This window comes from Urocampus carinirostris, chromosome 17, assembly GCF_059441175.1.
Source record: "Urocampus carinirostris isolate Australia breed hairy pipefish chromosome 17, RoL_Ucar_1.0, whole genome shotgun sequence".
In the NCBI taxonomy this organism is placed as follows: Eukaryota; Metazoa; Chordata; class Actinopteri; order Syngnathiformes; family Syngnathidae; genus Urocampus; species Urocampus carinirostris.
The window spans coordinates 8541772-8568349 of NC_142365.1; the positions used below are offsets into that span (position 1 = coordinate 8541772).

At 44.1% G+C, this 26578-nt stretch overlaps 1 protein-coding gene across 1 annotated transcript; it reads right to left on the reverse strand.

The window, feature by feature from the left end:
• Positions 1-994: 994 nt before the first annotated feature.
• On the reverse strand, positions 995-17020 carry slc23a1 (solute carrier family 23 member 1). The gene is made up of 14 exons (XM_088321666.1): positions 16994-17020; positions 14994-15131; positions 13034-13191; positions 12884-12972; positions 11147-11214; positions 10889-11070; positions 10704-10824; positions 8995-9151; positions 5045-5192; positions 4880-4985; positions 3636-3765; positions 3419-3562; positions 3253-3348; positions 995-1289 (listed from the first exon to the last, which is right to left on the reverse strand). The coding sequence occupies exons 1-14, from the start codon at positions 17018-17020 to the stop codon at positions 1024-1026; spliced, it is 1830 nt and encodes a 609-aa protein (XP_088177792.1). The 3' UTR covers positions 995-1023.
• Positions 17021-26578: the final 9558 nt, after the last annotated feature.

Genomic DNA, 26578 nt, shown 5'->3' on the forward strand with positions numbered 1-26578 from the left:
AGGAAAAATCATTTAAAACAGCAGCTGCATGTGTCCTTTTACAAAGCCACAGTGGAGAGCATTCTAACATACTGCATTACGGTGTGGTATGCTGGGTGCACGGCAGCAGACTGGAAAACGCTCCAGAGGGTCATCAAAAAAGCCCAGAAAATCGTCGGTTGCTCTCTGTCCAGTCTGGAGGACATTGCCTGCTCTTGCAGAGCAGAAAACATCATCAAGGACTTTTCTCACCCCGGCTACCACATCTTTGACCTGCTGCCTTCACAGGTCACACAAAACAAAAACTATCAGACTCAGAGACAGTTTCTTCCCCAGAGCCATTACCACCCTAAACAGACACCGCACAAAAAACTGAAAAACTCTTGCAAAAACACTACCTCATACGAACGTAAATGGTACTCATGTCTATGTTTCTTGCACAATGTTGACTGCACTATGTTTACTGCTCACCTTGCACAATGTTGACTACCTTTTTTTGCACTATGATGACTATTTTTGCACCAAATGCATATTGCACAAACTCTTACGATACCAACTGTATGTAACATCCTACTTGCCGTCATTTCTTTGTGTAAATATTGTGTAAATTATAACTATAACCTTATCCTCCTTGTTTTATAACCTTATCTTCTCTGTTCCTTTATCTTCTTGGCTTTTTTACCTCACTGTGAATGGGTGAAACTGGAGTGTCATGCCCAATTTCGTTTTCACATTTTGTAACAATGACAATAAAGATATATTCTATTCTATTCTATTTCTGATAAGTTTCATGTTATCTTGATTGAAATAAAGTGCTCTTCATTCAAAAATAATGACATGAAATTAAATTTGTATAAAACCGGGAGCCTTTATGGATCCTGTACAACAACAAAAACAATGTAAAACAATTTGGTACAGTACATATGTGCTTCATAGTGTGGAACAGAGTTTTTATGAACAAAATGTAAAAACTTTGTCTGTGATAAAAGGAAATATCAACATGGAGTTTGCGAGTAGCTTGGAAATATACATAATAAACACAAGTTAGACTTTGGTGTACATATCTTGCTCTTCAGGCTCCGCCCCCTGCTCCATTTGGGTTTCTCCCGGTCGCTCCATCTCCCCTTCAGGGGGGCCCGGCGGATCCCGGGAAGGGCCCCATCCCCGGAAAGTGGGACTTATGGGAATTCTGGTGAGCCATCGGGCTCGCCGGACGGCAGCCATGCCCACAGGGAAGTCGTAGGAGGGAGAGGAGGCCGAGGAGGACGTCATGGCGCTCCATTGCAGGAGGCCTCGTTCCTCTCTAGAACCTAAAAACATGAAATGCAAAGCTACTTGATCGGTTATCATCTATAGCAGGGGTGTCAAACTCATTTGAACTCGGGGGCCACGCGATAGAACAAACATTCTGTCGGGGGCCGGACTAGTAGATTAAAGAGAAAGAGAAAAGAGAGATAAAGAAATAAGAGAAAGAGGGAGGGAAAAGGAGAGAGGGCGGGACAAAGAAAGAGAGAGAGGGAGAGAGCGTGAGAAACAAAAGATAAAAAGTCGTGAGAGAGGGGGAAAAGAAAGAGAGAGGAAGAAAGAAATCCAAAGAGAAATAGAAAGACAGAAGGAGAGAAAAGAGAAAAGAAAGCGCGAAGGGTAGGAAGAGAGAAAGAGAAAAAAGAGAAAAAGACAATTGGAAGTTAGAGCAAAAGCGGTTAAAAGACACACAGAGAGAAAGAGACAAAGAGCAACAGAGGAAGAGAAAAAGAGAGACACAGAGAATGAAAGGGACAGAGACAGAGTGGGAGAAAAGGGGTGGAAAAAGAGAGAGAGCCAGAGAGAGAGAGAGAGAGAGAGAGAGAGAGAAATAAATACAAGTACAGTGTCTTTGTTCGAGGCACCTGGCTTTGGGAACATCAAGTTGACATAGTTCAACCTGCAGCTTGTTTTTCTCTTGCGCTTCTCTGAGTGTTGTCTCGGCCGGATTCAACCCCTTAGCGGGCCTGATCTGGCCCGCGGGCCGCCTGTTTGACACCTGTGCTCTATAGCATATTGTTGAAAGCAGGAGCAGGCGGACCAAATTTGTTTCGAGGCTCGGTGGGTCTTTTTTTGCCGTTCAGTCCACCAAAATGAACTACAATCGTGCGGCCGCAATCCATTATCCCCTATTTATATTGCTCCAAGCTGTGACCGTCAGAAGGCACTTTTTGTGCCGTTCTGGCCCGCTCAAAATGAAATCCACAACTGTGGCCGCAATCCATTACCCTTGGGCGACTATTGCTGAGAGCATGGACCAACAAAGGGGTATTTTTTTCAATTCAGACCCTGGAGCATGCCATTGTGGCCCGCCTAAAAGGAACTGTACTGTTTTGGCGACAATCCATTCACCCTAGTCAACTATTTCTGAATGTGCAGGGCCGAGAGAGCAATTTGCGTCTTGCAGGGCGGCTATTTTTGCCAGTGTTTATGCTTGGAAGGAATAGTACTTATGAGGTCGCAATCTATTATCCCTGTTAACATAATGAGCAAATAGGGACTGGAAAGTATACTTTAGCCAGGCCTGGAGGCTCTTTTTTTGTTTGTATTCCCGCCTAAAATAAAGTGCGCTCGTGCGGCAGTGATCTATTATCCCGTATTGCTGCAAGTAAGGACCATCAGAAAACACTTTTGTTCGGGAGGTTACCCTTATGGCCTGCCAAAATGAAATGCATGGTAGTGGCCGCGATCCATTATTCCTGGTCGACTATTGCTGAAAGCATAGGCTGCTTTTTATTCCGATTTGGGGTATGAAGCGTGCCATTGTGGCCTGGCTAAAATGAACTGCACTGTTTTGGCAACAATCTATTATCCTCAGTCAACTATTGCTGAAAATGGGGGCAGAGAGAAACAATTTGAGTCTAGCAAGGCAGCTTTATTTTTGCTGTCATCTCTGCTCAAAACGGATTGCACTCCTGCGGCCGCAATCCATTATCAGCAGTCAACTTTTGGCAAGAGCAGGGGCCGAGAACAAATTTGTGTCAAGCGTGGCAGCTCTGTTTCTCCGTTATTTCTGCCTTAAATGACCAGCACCTGTTGCCTGAATTATTATCTACGGTCGACTATTGGTAAGACCGCCGGACGGCAGAGCTTATTTTTAAAATGGGAGCTTCTAATTCATGGATTTTTATATATTGCAGGGTGGTTTGGTACCCATTTAGTTTGATAAACGAGTGGTAACAGAATGGCTATGCGCCATCCGGTCCACAGACAAACGTCGTCATGGTAACAGAGACGAACATGTATGACCTGGTACGGTGTTGTCCAAGCAGAAGGCCAGGAATCCGCCGACAAACATCTCAGTAGACAGGAGAACCGTCAAGATCTGATTGAGCTCCTCCACACCTGGATTCAAACGACAGTATCGGTCGCTAGCCCGGGTACAAAAATGGGCGCCGCGCCTTATTTTTCGCACCAGTCTGGATGCATTTAGGGTGCGCGTCCAGGTAAGCCGGCAGCGTGAGCCCGAAGAACATGGAGAAGCCGAGGACGAAGAGATTCCTGGAGGAGTTGAGGTCCACCAGCTGCAGGTTGGACAGGCCCACTGCCGTGATCATGCCTCACACACACAAACAACAGTTGTCGTTTCGCCCTTCCCATGTTCCAAAATGGCTGCCGGGATCTGGACTTACCGAAGAGCGTGCAGAACATCCCTCCCAAGATGGGATCGGGCAGAGACGCAAACAGAGCGGTGAACTTTCCCACGCACCCCAACAGCAACATGATGCCGGCGCCGTATTGGACCACGCGGCGACTGCCCACCTGTCCAAAATCCCCCGGTAACGGGTTACCGAAACCAATCAAATTCCACGAGGACGGTTACCGTATTTTCCGCACTATAAGGCGCACATAAAATCTGATTTTTTTTTAAAAAGCTGACCATGCGCCTTATAATCCGGTGCGCCTTATATACAGATCAATATTGAATTACAAGGTCTTGCAACTTACGGTTAGCAGCCACCGACTCCATTTTTCGCGTAGAAGAAGAAGTGCGCTGTGCATACTGGGAAATATTAAACAACGATTCTCTTTTATTTGTGCGTTTGTATAAAAATGGCTCCTATTAAGAGACACACTTACAACGCAGAGTTTAAACTCAAGGCGATCAGTCACGCAGTAGAACACGGGAATAGAGCAGCAGCGAGAGAGTTCAACATTAATGAATCGAACACGAGAGTGGCTCGAGCCGGCAGAATTAAGAGTCCCCCTAGGAACTCGCTAACTGAATAATAGTTCCATGGGTGAATTATGTAAAACCCACTACAACGGTTTACATTTTACAGTTATTATGTTATTGCTTTACTGTTATTGTTTTGCACTTGTTTTTGCACATTACGAGTGTCACTATATCGCGATTGCACGAACGTTTAATTTACCCTAACAGTATCGGACGTTTTTTTGCGTGTTGACTAAATGGAGGAAAAGTAAAATGTTATGCCTTGCTGTTGTTCAAAGATGTTAAAGATGTGTCACGAAAATGCTTTACCTCAGAGAAAATAATAAAAGAGTGAATGGAGTTGTGGAAAGCTTGTTTGTTATCTATTAATAAAGTTTGACTGACCTATCTGACTGTTTTGTTGACATTCCCTTTAGCGCGGCACCATCTAATGGTTGCATAACATAACTACATCCTCTACTGTAGCCAAGTCAAGTTAAGTCACATTTATTTATGACGCCCTTAATCACAAAAATGTCTCGAAGGACTGCGCGGGATTATAATTACAAAATTGCACAATTACCTGATCTTAAACCAGCATGCACTTATAGCGCCTTATAATGGGGTGCGCCTTATGTATGGAAAAAGTTTAAAGATATATCATTCATTGAAGGTGCGCCATATAACACAGTGCGCCTTATAGTGGGGAAAATACGGTACCTTGGTGATGGCAAGGACGCCGATGTTTGGGCTGGAGGACGTAGATCCGTTCCCGGTGCCCAGGAGTCCGGCGATGATGCAGCACACTCCTTCGGTAAAGATTCCTCTGCCAACAGATATTCTGTTAAAAGCCATGCTGGCAGGGGTCAAAGGTAAACATCTTACCTGTTAATGGCGTGCACTGGGGGCGGAGCCGCCCCGGCGAGACGAGCGCATGCGTAATAGTCGCCGATGGACTCTACAATGCCAGCCAGAGTGGCGCTGAACATGCCCAGAACTCCTGCCACCGTCACCGTCGGCAACCCCCACTGGCCTAGAGTGGAAACACGGTCAAATATGCTAGGATTGTCGTTATCCTCAGTTGACTATCAATCCTTGACATCAAGTTTCCTTCCCCAGCAGAATGAGAACCATGACGAACAGCAGAGGCACCCTGGTGGTCAGCACTTGAATTAGGATTTGAGTTGATGTCATGATTGGCGATTCAGAGCACCTGTGACTTCTCAATTGGTGCCAACAGCCCTAAGAGCTGATTGGCTGAACTCCTTTTAAACCCCCGGCTTTCAAGAGATCCCTGTCAAACCGTTATGCGAACCGTTGCTCCCAGCTCTCACATTCAGACTCTGTTCCTGCCCTGTTTTTCTCTGCCAGATACCCCTTGCCAACCTGTTTCCGGACCTGACTCTGCCCCGTTCTGCCTTCCCGATATCCGACCTGTTTTGCCCCGCTATCTGCCTGACACCTGTTGCCGACCTTCTTTCCGAACTAGACACCGCCCTCGCTCTCCTGTCCCGGTTAACAACTTGTATTTCCTGCCAATTTTCGACCATCCTCGCTCGACATGGAAGTGCCTCTTCCGCGCCTCCTGCTACCTGCTAGCCTTGTCCGTCAACCGTCAGATCATGGAAGCAAGCCCTACTCTCCCTCTTTATTAAGAAAAACCTGTCACGTAACGGACCGGGAAGCAGGAAGTCGGAACTCATATGCGTAGACGATCTGTCCCTTTAATTAGGAAAGAAAAGTTGTCCGACACACAAACGGACCAAAAACAAAACCAGACAGGTTCAAAGGCAATCAAAATTACAAACTAGGCATTACTCAGATCAAACGGGCATGAACAGGGATTCTACGAGGGTTCAACAATGATTTGGCAGCGGGCGGTTCCAAAAGGAGCGCTTAAGTACTCCAAGAGCAATCAGTCCAATGCGTCTCAGCCGGTGTCAAGGGGCGGGGCCAGCTGGGCGCCATGACAACCGTGCAGGACATGACAAAACTGAGCAAACGAGCGCTATTGGATCCCGTGTCTGTTTCTGGTCTGTGACAGTTGAAGCAAATACAGAAGAATATAACCACCACTGGGCGGCACGGCGGCGCAGTGGTTAGCGCTTGTGCGGCACAGTTCATGTCATGGGAACCTGTCGTGGGTTCAAATCCAGCTCCAGACTTCCTGTGCGGAGTTTGTATGTTCTCCCCGTGCTTGCGTGGGTTTCCTCCGGGCACTCCGGTTTCCTCCCACGTTCCAAAAACATGCATTTCAAGTGAATTGGCCGGTCCAAATTGTCCCTAGGTGTGAATGAGCGAGTGAGTTGTCTGTCCCCGTGTGCCCTGCGATTGGTTGGCAACCAGTTCAGGGTGTCCCCTGCCCACTGCCCACTGCCTGGAGATGGCTGGGATGGGCTCCAGCCCCCCCGCAACCCTAATGAGGATAAGCGGTACGGCTAATGAGATGAGATGAGATGAGATTTATTCGCTATCACCTTATATCGCTGAATAAAACACAATACGAGACAAGACGGGATTTCTGCACAGGGTGCTAATGCCCTGTGCTTTACTGTTGAAATGAAATGAAATGAATGTTCTATTCCATTCCCCAAAATTTACATACAAAGTCGTTTTTTCACGCCGGTGTTGCATTTTTCGTAGCGTACCAGCTACGAAGAACTGTCAAGCATCCAGACTTTTACAAGCTTTTAGATCGGCACTGGTGTATGGGGATACTCCATCTAAGCAAAGTGGTAGAGATCGTTTGGACTGAAGTCAGGAAAAATTTGTTTTTTCTCTGAACAGCGCTTTTTGTGGTTTATGACGAGCCACCACATTCGAAAGCTGCACACTATTGGTTTGGCTAGTCATTGCTAATGGTGTTGAATAGTCTAGCTTTTGTTGATGTTTACTAGCCTCGTCAACTGTTTACTACAGGTTACTACCATCCGTCATGGTGTCGCCACCTAGTTAGGTCAAGTGTGTGCGAATTTGTGTCACGCGTAGCTGCTCTTTTTTCCGTTATGTCTGCCTAAAATATACAGCCCCCGTGCCCCTGTAATACATTATCCCCAGTTGACTATTGCCGAGAGCAGGGGCTGAGAGCAGGGTCCAAGAGAGCTCATCTGTCACGGTTGCCATGGCGCCCAATTGGTCCCAGCTGTGTGGCGCCAGGTTCTGTCACGGTTGCCACGGCGCCCAATTGGCCCCGCCCATGGACACCGGCTGAAACGCGTTGACAGATTGCTCACTGGGAGTACTTAAATGCTGTCCTTTGAGCAGTTAGTTGTCAGAGCGTCTGTGAAACTTCTGTTAAACTCTGTGTGAAATGCCCAGTTCTGTGAATTTTCCTGTGTTTGATCCTGTTTTATTTTCGGCCTGATCTGTTTGATTTTGACCACTCTTTTGTTCGGATTTCGACCCACTTCCGCGACCATTGAGCTCCGGATCGAGTGTGCGCGCATTCCTCCTCTCCCTAATAAACCGTGAGTACGTTACGCTATTGGGTTCTCCATTCCTGTTTCCTGACTTGGTTTGTGACATCATCAGTGTCATGTGTAGCGTCTCATTTTTGTCTTTTTTTTCTGCCTAAAATGAACAACACCATACGGCTGCGATCCATTATCCCCATTCGACTGTTGTTTTGAGTGGGGTCTGCTAGAGCACATGTTAAAAATAAGGGGCAGGGGGCTACTTCTTATAACACAGGGAGGTTCTGGGCCCCGTTAACCGCAATAAATGAGGGATCGCTGCAATGTTCCCTGTAATTTTCCTTACGGGTCTGAACGTTCACACAAAGTCGGTGAGCAACGCTTGAAACAACAGTGAGCAACAGCAATCCCAAAACTTGACATCAAGTTACATTTTGCTGAGTTTCCGGCAATGCGAACTTATTTTTTACTTTTGAATGAATTGACTCATGTATTATTGCAAAGGTGGTACGGCCTACAAACATCATTTATTTTTACAACAATTCTTTCACAAGATTTTCATTTCTTTTTTTTCCTGGTATCTTTTGTCGCATACTACTAACATTTTTGGGGGCTTATTTCGTCGGTTGCGAGATACAGAACTGTATTTAATCACATTTTTAGCGGAAGTACAATGTTGGCTACAAGATTGACTTGGTATAATTGGAAATTATTTCAATGCAACACAAACTTTTTCTTCTTTTTCCCTGTATTTTTTTTAATCCCTTTTTAAAAAAATATAATTGTGTTTATTTTTTCCTAGCTGTTACTTTTTTTCTTTTTGTTCTCTATTTACTTTTTTCCCTTTGTTTCTTTCTTTTCTTTTTTTCTGGCTTTTTTCAGAATTTTTCCTTCTTTTTTCTCTTCCTTTTGTTTCTTTTTTTCTCAGCTTTTCACTACTTTTTCATTTCGGTATTTTTTTTCTTTTTTGTTCTATTCCCCCCTTCTTTTAAGTCATTTTGTGAATAATTTTACATCATATTTGGTCATGTTGGGATGAAAGAAGCAAAAACAACCTGAAGAGCCGTTTAGGACACAAAAGAGCCAGTTCCTTTTAGTGAGCCGAGCCGAAGAAGCCGGTTCTCGACAAACTCTACTAACTTTACTCAACTTCGTTCTACTTCGACTCGACTTCAAAATACCGCATTTAGGACACAACGTCAGGGGAACCCGGGTATTTTGACCTTCATGCACTGTAACTTTGACTTGAGTCGCTTCTTAATTAGTCATTTTGAGCCCTCATTTTTGTGCGCTGGCTAGATTTTCTTGTGCGCTGAGAATGTGCGCATTTGTGCACGCGCGCAGCTTAGAGGAAACACTGCACCACTTTTTGATCATGACAACACTTAAAGCTAAACGAACGTGGAGGTGGGCGGTCCTCACAGGGGTAAGGCACCCGGAACCAAGGGGCGGAGGTCATGATGTCCCCCCGGGCGTCGGTGCGCGCCCCGAAGCCGTACTGATGCGGGTCACTCGGTAGAAGGTCGCTCAGAGTGAAGATGTAACACAGCAACCACACCAGAATGATAGCCAGGATGATCTGGGCAGAAAACGGGAACAGATAGGAAAACAATGGCAGGTCCTGTTCATTTGTAAAGCCCTCAATCACATGCATTGACCACCATAACAACATCCCCTGATCTGAAACTAACATGAGGGCAAGGAAACGGTCAAAAACCTCAGCCTGAGGAAAATGAAGAAACCTTAGGTCATCCTCTTCCAGGATGACCATCCTAAACATGAAATATTCTTGACCGATGCAGCAGGTTCTAGATCAGGGGTGTCAAACTCGTTTTAACTCGGGGGCCACACGATAGGACGGACATTCTGTCGGGGGCCGGACTAGTAGATTAAAGAGAAAGAAAAAGAGAGAAAAATGAATAAGAGAAAGAGGGAGGGAAAAGGAGAGAGGGCAGGAGAAAGAAAGAAAAAGAGAGAGAGGGAGAAACAAAAGATAAAAAGTCGTGAGAGAGGGGAAAAGAAAGGGAGAGGAAGAAAGAAATCCAAAGAGGAATAGAAAGACAGAAGGAGAGGTAAAAGAAAAGAAAGCAAGAAGGGTAGGAAGAGAGAAAGAGAAAAGAGAGAAAAGGAAAAAAGGAAGTTAGAGCAAAATTAAAAAAAGACACAGAGAGAGAAAGAGACAAAGAGCTACAAAGGAAGAGAAAAAAGAGAGACACAGAGAGTGAAAGAGACAGAGACAGAGAGTGGGAGAAAAGGGGAGGGAAAGAGGGGGAGAGAGAGAGAGAGAGAGAGACAAAGTGAGGAGAGCGAGAGAGAGACAAAGTGAGAGAGAGACAAAGTGAGTAGAGAGAGAGAGATAGACAAAGTGAGGAGAGAGAGAGAAGGACAAAGTGAGGAGAGAGAGAGAGAGGGACAAAGTGAGGAGAGAGAGAGAGAGGGACAAAGTGAGTAGAGAGAGAGAGAGAGAGAGAGAGACAAAGTGAGGAGAGAGAGAGAGAGAGAGACAAAGTGAGGAGAGAGAGACAAAGTGAGGAGATAGAGAGAGACAAAGTGAGGGGAGAGAGAGAGAGAGACAAAGTGAGGAGAGAGAGAGAGAGCGAGAGAGAGACAGACAAAGTGAGGAGAGAGAGAGAGAGAGAGAGAGAGAGAGAGAGAGAGAGAGAAAAGTGAGGAGAGAGAAAGAGAGAAAGTGAGGAGAGAGAGAGAGACAGAGAGAGAGAGAGAGAGAGGTCGAAAAAGGGAAAGAAAGAGGGTGAGTAAGAAAGAGAAAAATAGAAAGAATGAGAATTAAAGTGTAAATTAGAGAGAGAAAATAGAAAGAGAGCAAGACAGAGAAAGAGTTAGAGAGTGAAAGAGAAATAGATACAAGATAAAAAGAGAGAGAAAAAGAGAGTGAACAGGAGAAAGAAAAAGAGAGAGAAATCAATAAAAAAGAAGTGAGTCAGAGAGAAATGGAGAAATACTACTGTTTTGTAAGTGTTAACTGGCTTTGGTGACATTTGGTGGAAATATTGAAAACTACAGCTCATTTTCCTCTTTTGCTTCTCTCACTGTTGTCTTGCGGGCCGGATTTAAGCCATCGGTGGGCCTGATCTGGCCCGCGGACCGCCCGTTTGACACCTGTGGTTTACCGGGAACATCTTGAAGACGTGAAGCCGGCTCCATTTTAGACCTCCCTTCCTGGTGTAGACGGGGAACGGCATGGAGGTGGTCCGCAGGTACTGAGCGAACAGCACGATGAGTATGATGCACCTGGGCATACGGAAAAGTCTCAAGACCGGCGTCCGCGTTCCGTCCCGAGTCCTCGCTTCCTCACAGTGCCGAAAATCCCCAGTGAGACCCCGCCCGGTCGCCCGCCGTGGTGAAGACGGACAAGCCGATGAGCGAGACGGTCGGCGTGACGGTCAGGGGCCCGATATACTCCAACAGGACCCCCGGCAAGCCCAGCAGGCCGATAAAGACCTCCACTGTGCTGGAGACCATGATGGCGCCCTGGATCTGAGACACACGAACATCAGACTGTTGCTTTGAAAAAGAGATTTGGGTTTTTTTGGGGTGATGGAAGATTCGCTACCTCTCGGATGCGAGGCTGCCAAACGTGAGACGTGTCCAGCGGGAGAGTCCAGTTGCCGTAAATGTCCTCTGTCAAGGAGCACGCAGACTTTAGTCCAGACATTCACACCCACCTATCCTACTGCTCGTGCAACTCACCTAACCATACAACCACCCACCAACCTACCTACCTACCTATCTACCGACCTACCTACATACATACTTACCTACCTACCTATGTACCTACATACGTACCTACCTACCTATCAACCTTCTTACCTACCTCCCTACCTACCCCCCTCCCTACATACCTACCTTCCTCCCTATGTACCTACATACGTACCTACCTACCTACCTACCTACCTACCTACCTACCTACCTACATACATACTTACCTACCTCCCTATGTACCTACATATGTACCTACCTACCTACCTACCTACCTACCTACCTACCTACCTACTTACCTACCTTCCTACCTACCCCCCTCCCTACCTACCTACCTACCTACCTACCTACATACATACTTACCTACCTCCCTATGTACCTACCTACCTACCTACCTACCTACCTACCTATCTACCTACTTACCTACCTCCCTACCTACCTACATACATACTTACCTACCTACCTATCTACATACCTACCTACATACATACTTACCTACCTCCCTATGTACCTACATAATTACCTACCTACCTACCTACCTACCTATCTATCTACATAAATACATGGATACTTACCTACCTACCTACTTACCTACCTACCTACTTACCTACCTACCTACATACTAACCTACCTCCCTCCCTCCCTACCTACCTACCTACTTACCTACATACATACATACTTACATACCTACCTACTTACCTACCTACATACATACATACTTACCTACCTACCTACCTACCTACATACATACATACTTACCTACCTCCCTACGTACCTACCTACATACCTACCTGTATACCTACCTACATACATACTTACCTACCTCCCTACGTACCTACCTACATACCTACCTGTATACCTACCTACATACATACTTACCTACCTCCCTACGTACCTACCTACATACCTACCTGTATACCTACCTACATACATACTTACCTACCTCCCTATGTACCTACCTACCTACCTACCTACCTATGTACATACTTACCTGGCTCCCTATGTACCTACCTATCTACCTACCTACCTACCTACCTACCTACCTTCCTACCTACCTACCTACCTACCTACCTACCTACCTACCTACCTACCTACCTACCTACCTACCTACCTACCTACCTACCTACCTACCTATCTACCTACCTACCCACCTACCCACCTACCTACCAACCTACCTACCCACCTACCTACCCACCCACCTATGTACATACCTACCTACCTACTTACCTACCTACCTACTTACCTACCTACCTACTTACCTACCTACCTACCTACCTACCACACAAACAACAATCCACCCACGTATCCAAGCACCAACCTACCTATATATATACTGTGCAAGTTACGTCTCTGAAATGCTTGCCTGCTATTGGTTTGCATCATGGTGACATGAAAATGCCGATTGGCTATTGGTTGAATTACCTCCCACGATCCCTTTCTCTTCATTCAGTTCAGAACCTTGTGTTTTTCACAAAGCCCCTAAGGAACTGTATTTTTTGTATCATATTTACACGCTATCGACCCAAGGCTCCAATGATGCTAAAGGGAGAAGCAAAAACATCCACCAGGACAAGGAGTGTGTTGTGTTGACCTGGTGGGGGGCAGGCCCATCGTTCCAGACCAAGGATGGCTTGAGCCGGAATCAGGAAGGCCAGCGCCGACGCTTGGAAGAGGGGGAGCCTGTGCCGCAAGCGAAAGCGTCAAGCAAACATCCGGATTCCGTCTCCATCCCGACTCTCACCTGACTCCGAAGGTGCTCTGTATGAGCGTGGTGATCCCCACGGTGGTGAAAATGGTCCCGATGAGTTGGCTGACGGTGTTCTGGTCCTGGCCCACGCACATGGCCTCGGCCAGCAGGAAGGGGACCGCCACCGTGCCGCTGAAGCACGTCAGGTAGTGCTAAGAAAGCAGAGTGGACGAGGTAGAGGAAAGCTCAAACCAAATTCCAAGTCGGGACAGATTTCCATCTTATTGACTAGAACAAAATTATCCGCCTGTCGTTGTTCCTTTTTGTCTCTCTGCCTCTCTCTCTCTCTCTCTCTTAAAGTGCTGCACTAGATTCTTAAAGACATACTGCTGCTGTGGTTAATAGCCTGAAAATATATCCCTCTACTCTCAACGAAACCTATGCTGTCATGATTACCAATTTGAATCACCTGTGCCCGCTCTTTTGGCGCCAACCACCGCGGGTTCTGATTGGCTCCCTGTCCCCATTTAAACCCACCCCTATTTGTCCCCTGTCGTCAGTCTGTCTGCGAACCTCTGTGTATACAAGGCAAGCCTTTTTCGACCCTGACTCCCGCCCGTCCCGTTTTTGCTCCTGTTAGTCTTACGACCTATTTTTGATCCCAACCACGTCTGCTCTCCCGTCCCGGCTTACGACCTGTTTTTGATCCCAACCACGTCTGCTCTCCCTTCTCGGCTTACGACCTGTTTTTGATCCCGACTATTTCTGCTCTCCCGTCCCGGCTTACGACCTGTTTTTGATCCCGACCACGTCTGCTCTCCCGTCTCGGCTTACGACTTGTTTTTGATCCCGACTACTTCTGCTCTCCCCTCTCGGCTTGCGACCTGTTTTTGATCCCGACTACTTCTGCTCTCCCGATAATCATGACACTATGCACAGAAATATGAAAAATTATATATTTTTATTGAACTTAGAGTTCGTTACGTAACACAATATTGAATTTCTCATCATACATTTTCCCTTCTACTGAGTCTTCAAAATAAAATGTGAAATTTCAGGTTGGCTTCGAGCAAAACACCTAATTAGGTCAACTGGCGCCTGACGTCATGGAAAGGTTAAAGGGACAGTGTGTATTATTAGACCACTAGTTGTTGCTGTATTCTGTCGTGCCGCTGAAAACGAGTGCTAAAAACGGAAGAAAACAAAATATGGAGTGTCAAAGTGACAATAGCAGCTTATAACTTTTGAAGAAGAAAAATAAGGCAAAAAAAAGAAAAAAGGGCAAAAAAAGACAAATGAAACAAAAGAATGAGACAAAAAGAAAAACTTAGGGAAAGAAGGAAAATATAAAAAAAGAGAAATAAGAGAAGAAAAAAAAGAAAAGAAGAAAGGTAAAAAAAGGACAAATGAAACAAAAAATGAGACGAAAAGAAAAACTCCAGGAAAGAAGTATAAGATAAAAATAAGAGAAATAAGAGAAGAAAAAAACATAAATAAAAAGGCAAAAAATATATAAATGTAAAAAAAAAATTAGGCAAAAAGAAAAACTTAAGGAAAGAAGGAAAAGATAAAAAAAGAGAAATAAGAGAAGAAAAAAAAGAAAAGAAGAAAGGTAAAAAAAGGACAAATGAAACAAAAAATGAGACGAAAAGAAAAACTTAAGGAAAGAAGTATAAGATAAAAATAAGAGAAATAAGAGAAGAAGAAAACATAAATAAAAGGGCAAAAAAATATAAATGTAAAAAAAATTAGGCAAAAAGAAAAACTTAAGGAAAGAAGGAAAAGATAAAAAAAGAGAAATAAGAGAAGAAAAAAAAAGAAAAGAAGAAAGGTAAAAAAAGGAAAAATTAAACAAAAAATGAGATGAAAAGAAAAAAACTTAAGGAAAGAAGTATAAGATAAAAAATAAGAGAAATAAGAGAAGAAAAAAATGAAAAGAAAAAAGGGCAAAAAAAGACAAATGAAACAATAAAAAAAATGAGACAAAAAGAAAAACTTAAGGAATATTGCGTACCTGCAGCCCCAGAAGGATGCAGAGGTACCAGGGGGGGACGTCCTCGATGGTGTAAATCATGTCGGAAGCCATTTTGCCCCCCGTCATTGATTCTTTGGTTGTTTCGTGACTCCGCCTCCTCGGGACGTCATCTTGACCCTGACAAAAACAGGAGACCCCGCCCCTTTTTATTCCCGATCCACAAATTCTGCCTTCCAATGTCTTCCATTTAAGTCCATCATTCACAAGATTCCAGATTGTCATAAAATGCTAATGCTTTTTTCGACCCTGACTCCCACCTGTTTTTTTGCTCCCGTCTTCGACCCGTTTTTAAACCTGACCACGTCTACTCTCCCGTCCCGGCTTTCGACCTCTTTTTGTCCCTGACCACGTCTATTCTCCGCTCCGAGCTTACGACTCGCTTATGACCCCGACCAAGTTTTTGCTCTCCTGTCCCAGCTACTGACCCGTTTTTCAGCTCCCGACACCGCCATTGTTTGACACAGAAGATCCACTTCCGCGTTCAGAGCAATCTGTATCCCGTGTCCAGCAACCACCGGATCGTGGGCAACCCTTTCTCTTTCTTCCCAAAAAACGCAATGCAAGTGGGTCCTGTCTCCGTTCTGGTCCTGACAATTTCCTTTGCAACCAACGTTTACAGCAGGGGTGCCAAATTCGTTTTAACTGGGGGCCACAAATGCTATAAAAAATCTCACAGGGGCCGGACTAGTAAGTTTAAGAGAAAGTGAGAGGGAGAAAAAGACAGAGAAAGAGAGGGAGGGAAAGAGAGAGCGATAACAGATGGGGAGAACAAGGGAGACAGAGTAACAGTGAGAGAAATAGAGAGAGCAGAATAGAGATATGAATGGAGAAGAAGGAGGAAATGAATATAGAGAGAAAAAGAAAGTGAAAAAAGAAAAAGATAAAAAGAACAAGACAAGTGAAACGACAGAAAGAAAAAGAGTCAGCAGGAGAAAAAGAGACAAAGAGAGAGAGAGAGAGAGAGAGAGAGAGAGAGAGAGGTAGAAAAGGGGAAAGAGAGTGAGAAAGAACGAAAAAAATAGAAAGAAAGAGAATTAAATTGTAAATTAGAGAGAGAAAATAGAGAGCAAGACAAAGAAAAAGAAAGAGTGAGAGAGAAATAGAGAAAAGAGAGAAAGAGAGAGTGTACAGGAGAAAGAAAAAGAGGGAGAAATAAATAAAAAATAAGCGAGTCAGAGAGAAATGGAGAAATACTACAACAATTGTTTTGTAAGTGTTAACTGGCTTTGGTGACATCCGGTGGAAATATTGAAAACTACAGCTCATTTTCCTCTTGCGCTTCTCTCACTTGTGTCTTGCAGGCCGGATTTAAACCATCGGTGGGCCTGATTTGGCCCCGCGGGCCGCCCGTTTGACACCTATGGTGTACAGTGTTTTCAAAAGAAGTTTCAAACAGGACACGATCAAATCACGTGCGTACGTACGAAAAGGAAAAGTCAATTTTTTATCTATACGCCAGGTCAGCAACCGTTTCCAACCTGCAATCTAATTATTTGTTACTGATTAGCTTAAGGCGCTACCAGTTTGATATAGATCTCTAAAATGACAAGGTATTATGTTGTTACTATGTCGTTATTATGTTGTTATAACTATGTTATTACCAGTTTGTTATCATAGAATAGAATAGAATAGAATAGAATAGAATAGAATAGAATAGAATAGAATAAAATAGAATAGAATAGAATAAAATATACCTTAATTGTCATTGTTACAAAATAGGTTAAACATATTGTGACAACGAATTTGGACGTGGCGCTCCAGTTTCACATTTAACAGTGAGGATAGAAGAAAACAAAGAAGATAAAGGTTATAATTGACATCAGAAGTAGGGTTAAAATAAGCTGCCTTGAATGAAAGCACATAGTATAAACAGATTTTTTTGGCTAGTTTGAAAATTAGCATTTAGCTTAGCGCTTAGCCACACAATTTTAATTGAGAAAGTGGTTCCAAAAGCTAGCTTAATCAATCATTTCCATTACCTTGCTTAGGTCTTGACCGGCAACCATGTTGAAGTCGTCTGGGAAGGCGTTAGACAACCTGTCCTCAATCGAGGCGGACTTTCACCCGAGAGACTCGAAGCGCTAAATCAATGACCCTAGGAGTGCCATCTTATCAATGATTACAATATTAGTAATAAGAGCTTAGCCGGAGGTGCTACTTCAGGGAGCTGACTGTCACGTGTGCGGACCCAAACGCGGGGAAGGGAGGCAGGTGTGCTCGAGAAAGGATGGGGTTTATTGTCTAAAAACTGGAACAAGAAACAAAAACAAGCCGGGTCCAAACCATAAACAAAAAACAAACCTATCGTGGTAACAGAAGGTAGGGTGGCCAGATTGTGGCCCCCAAAAAAACCCAAAAAGATCATGGAAACTGCAGCAAACAGACCTTCTGGGCTGGAACTTGTTACAGTGGCGACCGAGGGTCAGCATCCGTCCCTGCTAAAACAGGGCCAGAAGCGGTCAGGGTCTCAACTCACTGCCGGGAGAGGGTAAGAGAAGCGGTGGAAGGACCTTGTTCTCGCTGCCGGAATAGGGTAACAAAAGTGGCCGAGGGACCTTCTCCGTGTCATCCAAATGGGGTAACAGAAGTGGCTGAGGGACCTTCTTCTCGCTGACGGAATAGGGTAACAGAAGAAGCTGAGGGACATTCTCCATGCTGCCCAAACAGGGTAACAGAAGCGGCCAAGGGACCTTCTCCTCGCCACCGGAACATGGTAATAGAAGCTGCCGAGGGTCCTTCTTCTCCTCACCGCCAGAACAGGGTAACAGAAGTGGCTGAGGGACCTTCTCCTTGCCGCCCAAACAGGTTAACAAAAGTGGTTGAGGGATCTTCTTCTCGCTGCCAGAATAGAGTAACATAAGAGACTGAGGGACCTTCTTCATGCGCCCAAATAGCGTAAAAGAAGTGGCTGAGGCACCTTTTTCTCGCTACCGGAACAGGGTAATAGAAGTGGCTGAGGGACCTTCTCCTTGCTGCCAAAACGAGGTGAGAGAAGCAGCAGAGGGACCTTCTCCTCACCACCAGACCATGGTAATAGGAGCTACCGAGGGATCTTCTTCTTGCTACCGGGACAGGGTAACAGAAGTGGCTGAGGGACCTACTCCATGCTGCCCAAACAGGGTAAGAGAAGCAGCCAAGGAACCTTCTCCTCGCCACCAGACCATGATAATAGGAGCTACCAAGGGATCTTCTTCTTGCTACCAGAACAGGGTAACAGAAGTGGCTGAAGGACCTTCTCCATGCTGCCCAAAAAGGGTAAGAGAAGCAGCCGAGGGACCTTCCCCTCACCACCAGACCATGGTAATAGGAGCTACCAAGGGATCTTCTTCTTGCTACCGGAACAGGGTAACAGAAGTGGCTGAGAGACCTTCTCCATGCTGCCCAAATGAGGAAAGATGTCACAGACCAGAAAAAGACACAGGACCCAATAGCGCTCGTTTGCTGAGTTTTTATTTCCGCCAAAACGAAGTAAGAGAAGCAGCCGAGGGACCTTCCCCTCGCCACCAGAACATGGTAATAGGAGCTGCCGAGGGACCTTCTTCTCGCTACCAGAACAGGGTAATAGAAGTGGCTGAAGGACCTTCTCCATGCTGCCCAAAAAGGGTAAGAGAAGCAGCCGAGGGACCTTCTCCTCGCCACCAGACCATGGTAATAGGAGCTACCAAGGGATCTTCTTCTTGCTACCGGAACAGGGTAACAGAAGTGGCTGAGGGACCTTCTCCTTGCCGCCCAAATGGGGAAAGTTGTCACAGACCAGAAACAGACACAGGACCCAATAGCGCTCATTTGCTGAGTTTTTATTGCCGCCAAAACGAGGTAAGAGAAGCAGCCGAGGGACCTTCCCCTCGCCACCAGAACAAGGTAATAGGAGCTGCCGAGGGACCTTCTTCTCGCTACCAGAACAGGGTAACAGAAGTGGCTGAGGGACCTTCTCCTTGCTGCCCAAATGGGGAGAGATGTCACAGACCAGACATAGACACAGGACCCAATAGCACTCATTTGCTCAGTTTTTATTAATAAAGAGGGGAGAGTAGGGATTGGTTGACGGACAAGGGTAGCAGGTGACATGAGACACGGAAGTGGTACTTCCGTGTCGAGCGAGGATGGTCGAAGATTGGCAGGAAATACAAGTCGTTAGCCGGGACAGGAGAGCAAGGGCGGTGTCAAGTTCGGAAACAATGTCGGCAACAGGTGTCAGGCAGGTAGCGGGGCAAAACAGGTCGGGTATCGGGAAGGCAGAACGGGGCAGAGTCAGGTCCGGGAACAGGTTGGCAACGGGTGTCTGGCAGAGAAAAACAGGGCAGGAACAGAGTCTGAACGCGAGAGCTTGCCGAGCTGGGAGCAACGGTTTGCAACAATCTGACAGGGATCTCTTGAAAGCCAGGGGTTTAAAATAAGTCCATCAGCTCTAAGGGCTGTTGGCGCCAATTGAGTAGTCACAGGTGCTCTGAATCGGCAATCAGGACATAAGAGAAGCAGCCGAGGCACCTTCTCCTCACCACCAGAACATGGTAATAGAAGCAGCCGAGGGACCTTCTTCTGTCTGCCAGAACAGAGTTACAGAAGAGGCTGAGGGACCTTCTCCTCGCTGCCCAAGTAGGGTAACAGAGGCAGCCGAGGGACCTTCGCCTCGCCATCAGGACATGGTAATAGAAGCAGTCGACGGACCTCTTTTTCAACAGTGCCCTGTGATTCAAAGTTTTTTTCTGACTGGTGACAGCAAATCAAAGTCTCAAGAAACAATTTTATAAAACAAGTTTATAAAACAAATTCATCTGCGCCCTGTGATTCGAAAGATTTTATGAGGAGCCGTCAGGAATGAACTGAATCATCTGAGCCAGGTGACTCCTTGAATGTCTTCAGTGAATCGCCTAGGTTCAAATTGAATGCTCCTGCCGATTTGAGTCTTTGAACAGAAAAATCGAGTGTCTCAGGTTGATACGATGAGTCTTTTGCGTCTATGAGGTTCCATTAAGAGTTGGACTGGAACATCTGAGTGAGGTGAATCATCTTCGGTTATTCATCTACGTTCAATCATGTCAATATGAGTCTGTGAACTGAAAAATCAAGTCCCTCAGGTTGATAAAATCGCTGGGTTGGCTCAATTGTGTCCTTGAATCGGTTTAACGAGTCTATGAGGTTCCATCGGAAATTGATCTGAATCATGAGCCAGGTGAATCCTTGAACGTTTTCAGTGATTCGTTTTGATTCCTGTTAAATTTGAGTCTGTGAACGGAAAAATCGAGTGTGTCAGGTTGATATGGTGACAAAGTCGGCTCAATCGTGTCCGTGAATCAAATCAACGAGTCTATGAGGTTCCATTAAGAGTTGAACTGAATCATCAGAGTCAGACGAATCATTTAATGTCTTCAGTGATTCATCTACGTTCAAATTGAATGCTCCGACAAAATTTGAGTCTGTGAACAGAAGAATTTGGATTTTACTTTGGTACGATGACTGTCGGCTTTATCGTGTCTGTGAATCGAATCAACAGGTTTGCGAGGGTCAGTTAAGAATTGGACTGAATCATTCGAGTCAGATGAATCATTTAATGTCTTCTGCGTTTCAACTACGTTCAAATTGAATGCTCCTACAAAATTTGAGTCTGTGAACAGACAAATCCAGTGTCTCAGGTTGATACGATGACAAGAGTCGGCTCAATCGTGTCTTTGAATGGAAGTCTATCAGGTTCCATTAGGAGTTGGTCTGAATCATCTGAGTCAGGTGAATCCTTGAATCTTTTTTGTTGATTCATCTATGTTTAACCTTAATGCTCCTGCTGATTTAGTCTGTAAACAGAAAAATCTAGTATTTCACGTTGAGTGTCTGTGAATCGAATCAACAGGTCTCCGAGGTTCAGTTAAGAGTTGGACTGAATCATTTAAGTCGGGTGAATCATTTAACATCTTCTTGTGATTCGTCTACCTTCTGTGATAGAACACGCACACACACAGGCATACAATAGATACATATTTTATTTTTTAGACATTTGAAAGCTTGTCCCATACAAAAATTAAACAAACAATATTTTCTTCCACTTGGGGTCGCCGTAATCACTCACCCGAAGAATCGATTCAGGCGGGAAATCCAATCGATACAACACTCACGAGGGCTTGAAACGATTCATCGGTTATTAAAATTGAAGATAAATGTTTGGGTTTGAATGATTTGAGCTTTTGATGCAAGGTTGTTATGAACGTAGCTAATCAAATGGGAAAACAACTATCATAATACTTTACGATGCGGCATGCATTAAATATCTCTTTCCAAAAATATTTTCTACACAAAATAAATAAATGACTCATCTGTGTCATGTAATCATACCGGGTTTGTTTTTTAAAGACCAGCCATCATTTGACACTTTCTGGGATTTATAAAACTGTCCTAACTAAACCTCATCCCAAAAATAAAATCGATTCATGGATTCATCTTTCGACCTTATAGACGAGGGGTGTCAAACTCATTTGAGCTCGGGGGCCACATGATATCAAAAACAGTCATGGGGGCCAAACTAGTAGATTAAAAGGAAAGAGAGGTAGGTGAACAGAGAGACAGAGAGAGAGAGAGAGAGAGAGAGAGAGAGAGAGAGAGAGAGAGAGAGAGAGAGAGAGAGAAAGAAAGAAAGAGAGTAAGGCAAAGATTGATAAAAATAAAAAAAATATATAGGCCAGAAAGAAATAAAGAGAGACAGAAAGAGATGGCAAGACAGAGAGAAAGAGAGAGTGAGAGAGAGAGGGAAAGGGAGAAAAAAAAAGAAATATAGATAAAAAGAATGAGAGAAATGCTCAGAGAAACAGATAAAAAGAGAGAGAACAGAGAGATAAAAAAAAGAGAAAAAGAAAAAAGTAGAAAGACAAAAATAGAAAACAAACAGAAAAAGAAAGGGAGAAAGAGAGAAATATAGATGAAACGAATGAGAAAAAGAGAGAAACACTGAGAGAAAAAAGGAGAGACAAAGAGAGAGAGAGAGAAGAGGGAGGTATAAAAAAGAGAATAGAGGAATAGAACAATTGAAAAAAAAGAGAGAACAAGGGAGAAAGAGAGAGAAAACAGAGAACGCGAAAAAGAGAGAGGAAAAATTACAGCTCCACGTGCTTTGGCGAGACCTCAAGTAGACATCTTTGAAACTGCAGCTCGTTTTTCTCTTGCGCTTCTCTCGGTGTTGTCTCACAGGCCAGATTCAACCCCAGGACGGGCCCGATCCGGCCCGCAGGCCGCATTTTTAACACCCCTGTGATAGATAGGCCGCATGCAACATTGAATTGCCCTGCTCGTCTTCGTTTCCGTGACGGCTAACATAATACACCAAGCAGTTGCGAAGAAGCTAGCGTCCCGGACGGAGGGGGCGGAGACTTCCGCGATTGGCCCATTTTAAAAACTTCCATTAAATATCAATCGGTGATTGGTGGACGCTCCGGCGGAGGCGGGGCAGAGGACGTCAGCAGCTCTTCAAGGAGGCGGAGCTGCAACGACACACATTTTCTATGATGTACATTTCATTTATGAGAAAATCTGTGACACCCGTTCTGAAAATAGCTCGCCAGTGATGGGTCATTGTGATTTACTGGGAATTTGAACCCTACTTCTAATCAGGACTACCTGGTAATAACACGATAACGACATTGTTACAACAACTAGCAATTCAAATCAAACCGTTAGGCCTTTGAGCTAATGCTAATCAGTCATTTGCTCACTGCTGTTGTACTACTGCGTAGTACTTTGTTTTCAAAAACGTTACTAGTGCAAGTAACATGTCAAATTTAGTCTCCATTCTTAAAAAAAGGCCACGCTCGAATAAAAACGGGTTATAAGTGTTTCTTTTCGTGTACTGTAAAGAGACAGTGTGCATCATTTGTCCACTAGATGTCGCCCTATTGTGTAATGCAACTGAAAACGAGTGCTATCATACAAACTACGGAGACACGAAGTGACCAAAAACGCAAAATTTTTTACTTCTCATTTTTTTGCTTAGTCTCTTTAAGTTTTCGGGTACCCGTAGCAGCAAGACGGCGGACGACTATGTGAGCACCCTTTAGATCAGGGGTGTCAAACTCATTTTAACTCGGGGGGCCACACGATAGAACAAACAATCTCTCGGGGGCCGGACTAGTAGATTAGAGAGAAAGAAAATGAGAAAGTGCAAAAGAGAGGGCGAGAAAAAGAGAGAGGGTGGGACAAAAGAGAAAGAAAGGGAGAAAAAGAGAGAGAGAGAAGGAGAGAGATAAGAAAAAGAGAGAACGTGATTAACATAAGAGATAAAAAGAGAAATAGTGAGAGGGGGAGAAAGAGAGAGAAAGACAGAAATCCGAGGAGAAATAGAAAAAGAGAAGGAAAACAAGAAACTGAGAGAAAGAGAGGAGGGGAGGAAGAGAAAAGGGGGAAGCAAAAGAGAGAGAAAGAGAGAAGGGGAAAACAAAAGAGAGAGAAAGAGAGAAAAAGGAGAAAAGGAAGAGAGAGCAAAATAAAGTAAAAAGACAGAGAAAAAGAGAGACAGGGGGAGTGAAAGAGAGATAATGGTTGAGAGAAAAAGTGAGGAAGGGAGAGAAAGACAGAAATCCGAGGAGAAATAGAAAGAGAGAAGGAAAACAAGAAACTGAGAGAAAGAGGGGAGGGGAGAAAGAGAGAAGGGGAAAGCAAAAGAGAGAGAAAGAGAGAAGGGGAAAGCAAAAGAGAGAGAGAAAGAGAGAAAAAAGAGAAAAGGAAGAGAGAGCAAAATAAAGTAAAAAGACAGAGAGAAAAAGAGAGACAGGGGGAGTGAAAGAGAGATAATGGTTGAGAGAAAAAGTGAGGAAGGGAGAGAAAGACAGAAATCCGAGGAGAAATAGAAAGAGAGAAGGAAAACAAGAAACTGAGAGAAAGAGAGGAGGGGAGAAAGAGAGAAGGGGAAAGCAAAAGAGAGAGAAAGAGAGAAGGGGAGAGCAAAAGAGAGAGAGAAAGAGAGAAAAAAGAGAAAAGGAAGAGAGAGCAAAACAAAGTAAAAAGACAGAAAGAGAAAAAGAGAGACAGGGGGAGTGAAAGAGAGAGATAATGGTTGAGAGAAAAAGGGAGGAAGAGAGAGAAAGAAATACAAGTACAGCGTTTGTGAGAGCCACCTGGCTTTGCCAACATCAAGTTGACATATTTCAACCTGCAGCTTGTTTTCCTCTTGCGCTTCTCTGAGTGTTGTCTCGCGGGCCGGATTCAATCCCTTAGCGGACCTGTGCTTTAGGTGAAGCGCGTATAATGTAAATTCAAACTTCTAAACCTATGATTATTTTTAATTTGTATGTTTAATCGTTGTTTCTTATGTAATTTTAGACAAATTTTGTGTTTTTTTTTTCAAAAAATTTTACCACTAGAAGGCGCTAAATAACCCGCAATGTCCCTTTAAGACAGCAACAATAAATTATTTAATGTAACCAAAAACTCCGGTCTTCGGGCGTATAATGGTTACTGAGATGCCTATCTGCTATTGGTCAACGTCATTTGAATGTCTGCCGTGGGTTTGTTTACGACACAATGAAAATGCATATATGGTATATGCTGAACTACTTCCCACAATTCCTTTCTATCTTTCAGTTCAAAATCTTGTGCGCATTGTAGACTCTGCATGTCAGCGATACCATACTGTAATTTTGTACTTTAAATATTTGCTATGGGTCCCATGGCTTGGTGTGACGCTAAAGGTAGAAGCAAAAAAGTGATAACCATGGAAATGAAGCAAGCTATTTACTGAGCCAATTTTAACCCTGCATCATGTTTTTCGTCACGTAAAGACTGCGAGTCAGGCATACCATACTGTATTTTTGTACTTTAAATATTCGCTATGGGTCCCATGGCTTAGTGTGATGCTAAAGGTAGAAGCAAAAACGTGATAACCATGGAAATGAAGCTAGCTATTTACTGATTTACTGACTTATTTTAACCCTACTTCTGACAATTGCACAATGATAACATAGTAATAACAGAACTTTTCTGAGATATTGTATCAAACTTTGTAAGTGGGGGGATACTATATTTGTTGTGTGCCAAGGCTTGCCACGATGCTAAAGGTAGAAGCTGTTTTTTTCTTTTCAGCATCAGGGTAATCTAACTAATTCGGTTTTCCGCCATTACAACGCCGTTACCGTTACTGACGGCCAAAAGCGATGCGACAGTCAAGCCTGACGCCGTTTCCCTCTCTCCGTTGAGTTGTTTACGTCCCGTCTTTTCACCATTCAAAATAGAAACTACCCTCTAGTTAAACAGCCATTGCGTACATATTTACTAATGCGCCGAAAGAAAAGGAGGATTTGTGCTGATGCGCCGACCAACTTGTGTTGTTTGCAAACGAAATGGCTCTATGAGCTGGCTCCCTACCCATCAACAGCTGGTTCCCTGTGTTTTTCAGTGTTAATGAGTCAAAACATAATGTTTATTCCTTTTTGTTTCCCTATTTTCCTTTGGTTTTTGCATGTTCTTTTGTTTCTCTCTTTCCATGGTGTCTTTGTTTTTCTATTTTACCCCCTTCTTAAATTATTCAGTGCATATTGTTACATCTATGATCTGCACCGCTTATCCTCAGTAGGGTCGCGGTGGTGCTGGAGCCCTTCCCAACAATCTTCAGGCAGTGGGCAGGAAACACCCTGAACCGGTTATTATTACATGGTAATATAGGAATTAAAGCAGGGGTGGATTGGGACTAGTAGATTAGAGAGAAAGAAAAAGAGAGAAAAAGAAAGAAGAGAAAGAGAGAGAGTTAAAGAGAGAGGGTAGGACAAAGAAAGAGAAAGGGAGAAAGACAAAGAAGAGAACACGAGAAACAAAAGAGATTAAAAGACAAATAGTGAGAGGGGGGGAAATACAGCGAGATAAAGATATACAAAGAAAAAAAGAGAGATGAGATAAAAGAGAAGGAGAGAAAGAGAGAAGGGGAGAAAGAGAAAAGTAACAAAGGAAGAGAGAGCAAATTAAGGTAAAAAAGACAGAGAGAGAGGAGACAAAGAGAAACAGAGAGAGAGAAAAAGAGTCAGACAGTGATAAAAGGGAGAAAAAGAGAGAGAGAAAAGAAATACAAGTACAGCGTCTTTGCGAGAGGCACCTGGCTTTGGCAACATCAAGTGGACATATTTCAAGCTGCAGCTCGTTTTTCTCTTGAGCTTCTCTGAGATCTGGCACGTGGGCCTCCTGTTTGACACCCCTGAATTAAAGCAACAAAAACCACCCGAAGAGCCGTTTGCGACCCAAAAGAGTCGGCTCTTTATAGTGAGCTGAAAGAGCCGGTTCTCTGAAAAGTTTGAATTCCCATCTCTACAAGTACACTCCAGTCAAAGATGTCCTCGCGGATTTTCTGATATGCTTTCCCTGGTAACTAGTTTCTTTAAATATAGAATAATCCAGTTACTAATTTAATTACTTTTTGGGAAGAGTATTAACTTTGACCAATTCCTCTTTTAAAGTAGTGTTCCCAACACTACATGGCAAATCCCTAATAACAATCAAGAATTAAAAATAAAGATGCAATTAAATATAAACGAGTAACAAGCTGCTGTACATTACTAGTGCGTTTTTTATCTACTGTGTAATCTTGCTACTGCACAGAAATG

Excerpts from the sequence above, each read along its gene's own strand:
- slc23a1 (XM_088321666.1), bottom strand. The coding sequence starts at position 17,020 with ATGGTTGCCGGTCAAGACCTAAGCAAG. Across the intron at positions 11,215-12,883 it reads ATGGGCCTGCCCCCCACCAG|AGGACATTTACGGCAACTGG; the intron begins GTCAACACAACA and ends GCTCCTTGACAG. Across the intron at positions 4,986-5,044 it reads CCAGTGCACGCCATTAACAG|AGGAATCTTTACCGAAGGAG; the intron begins GTAAGATGTTTA and ends ATCTGTTGGCAG.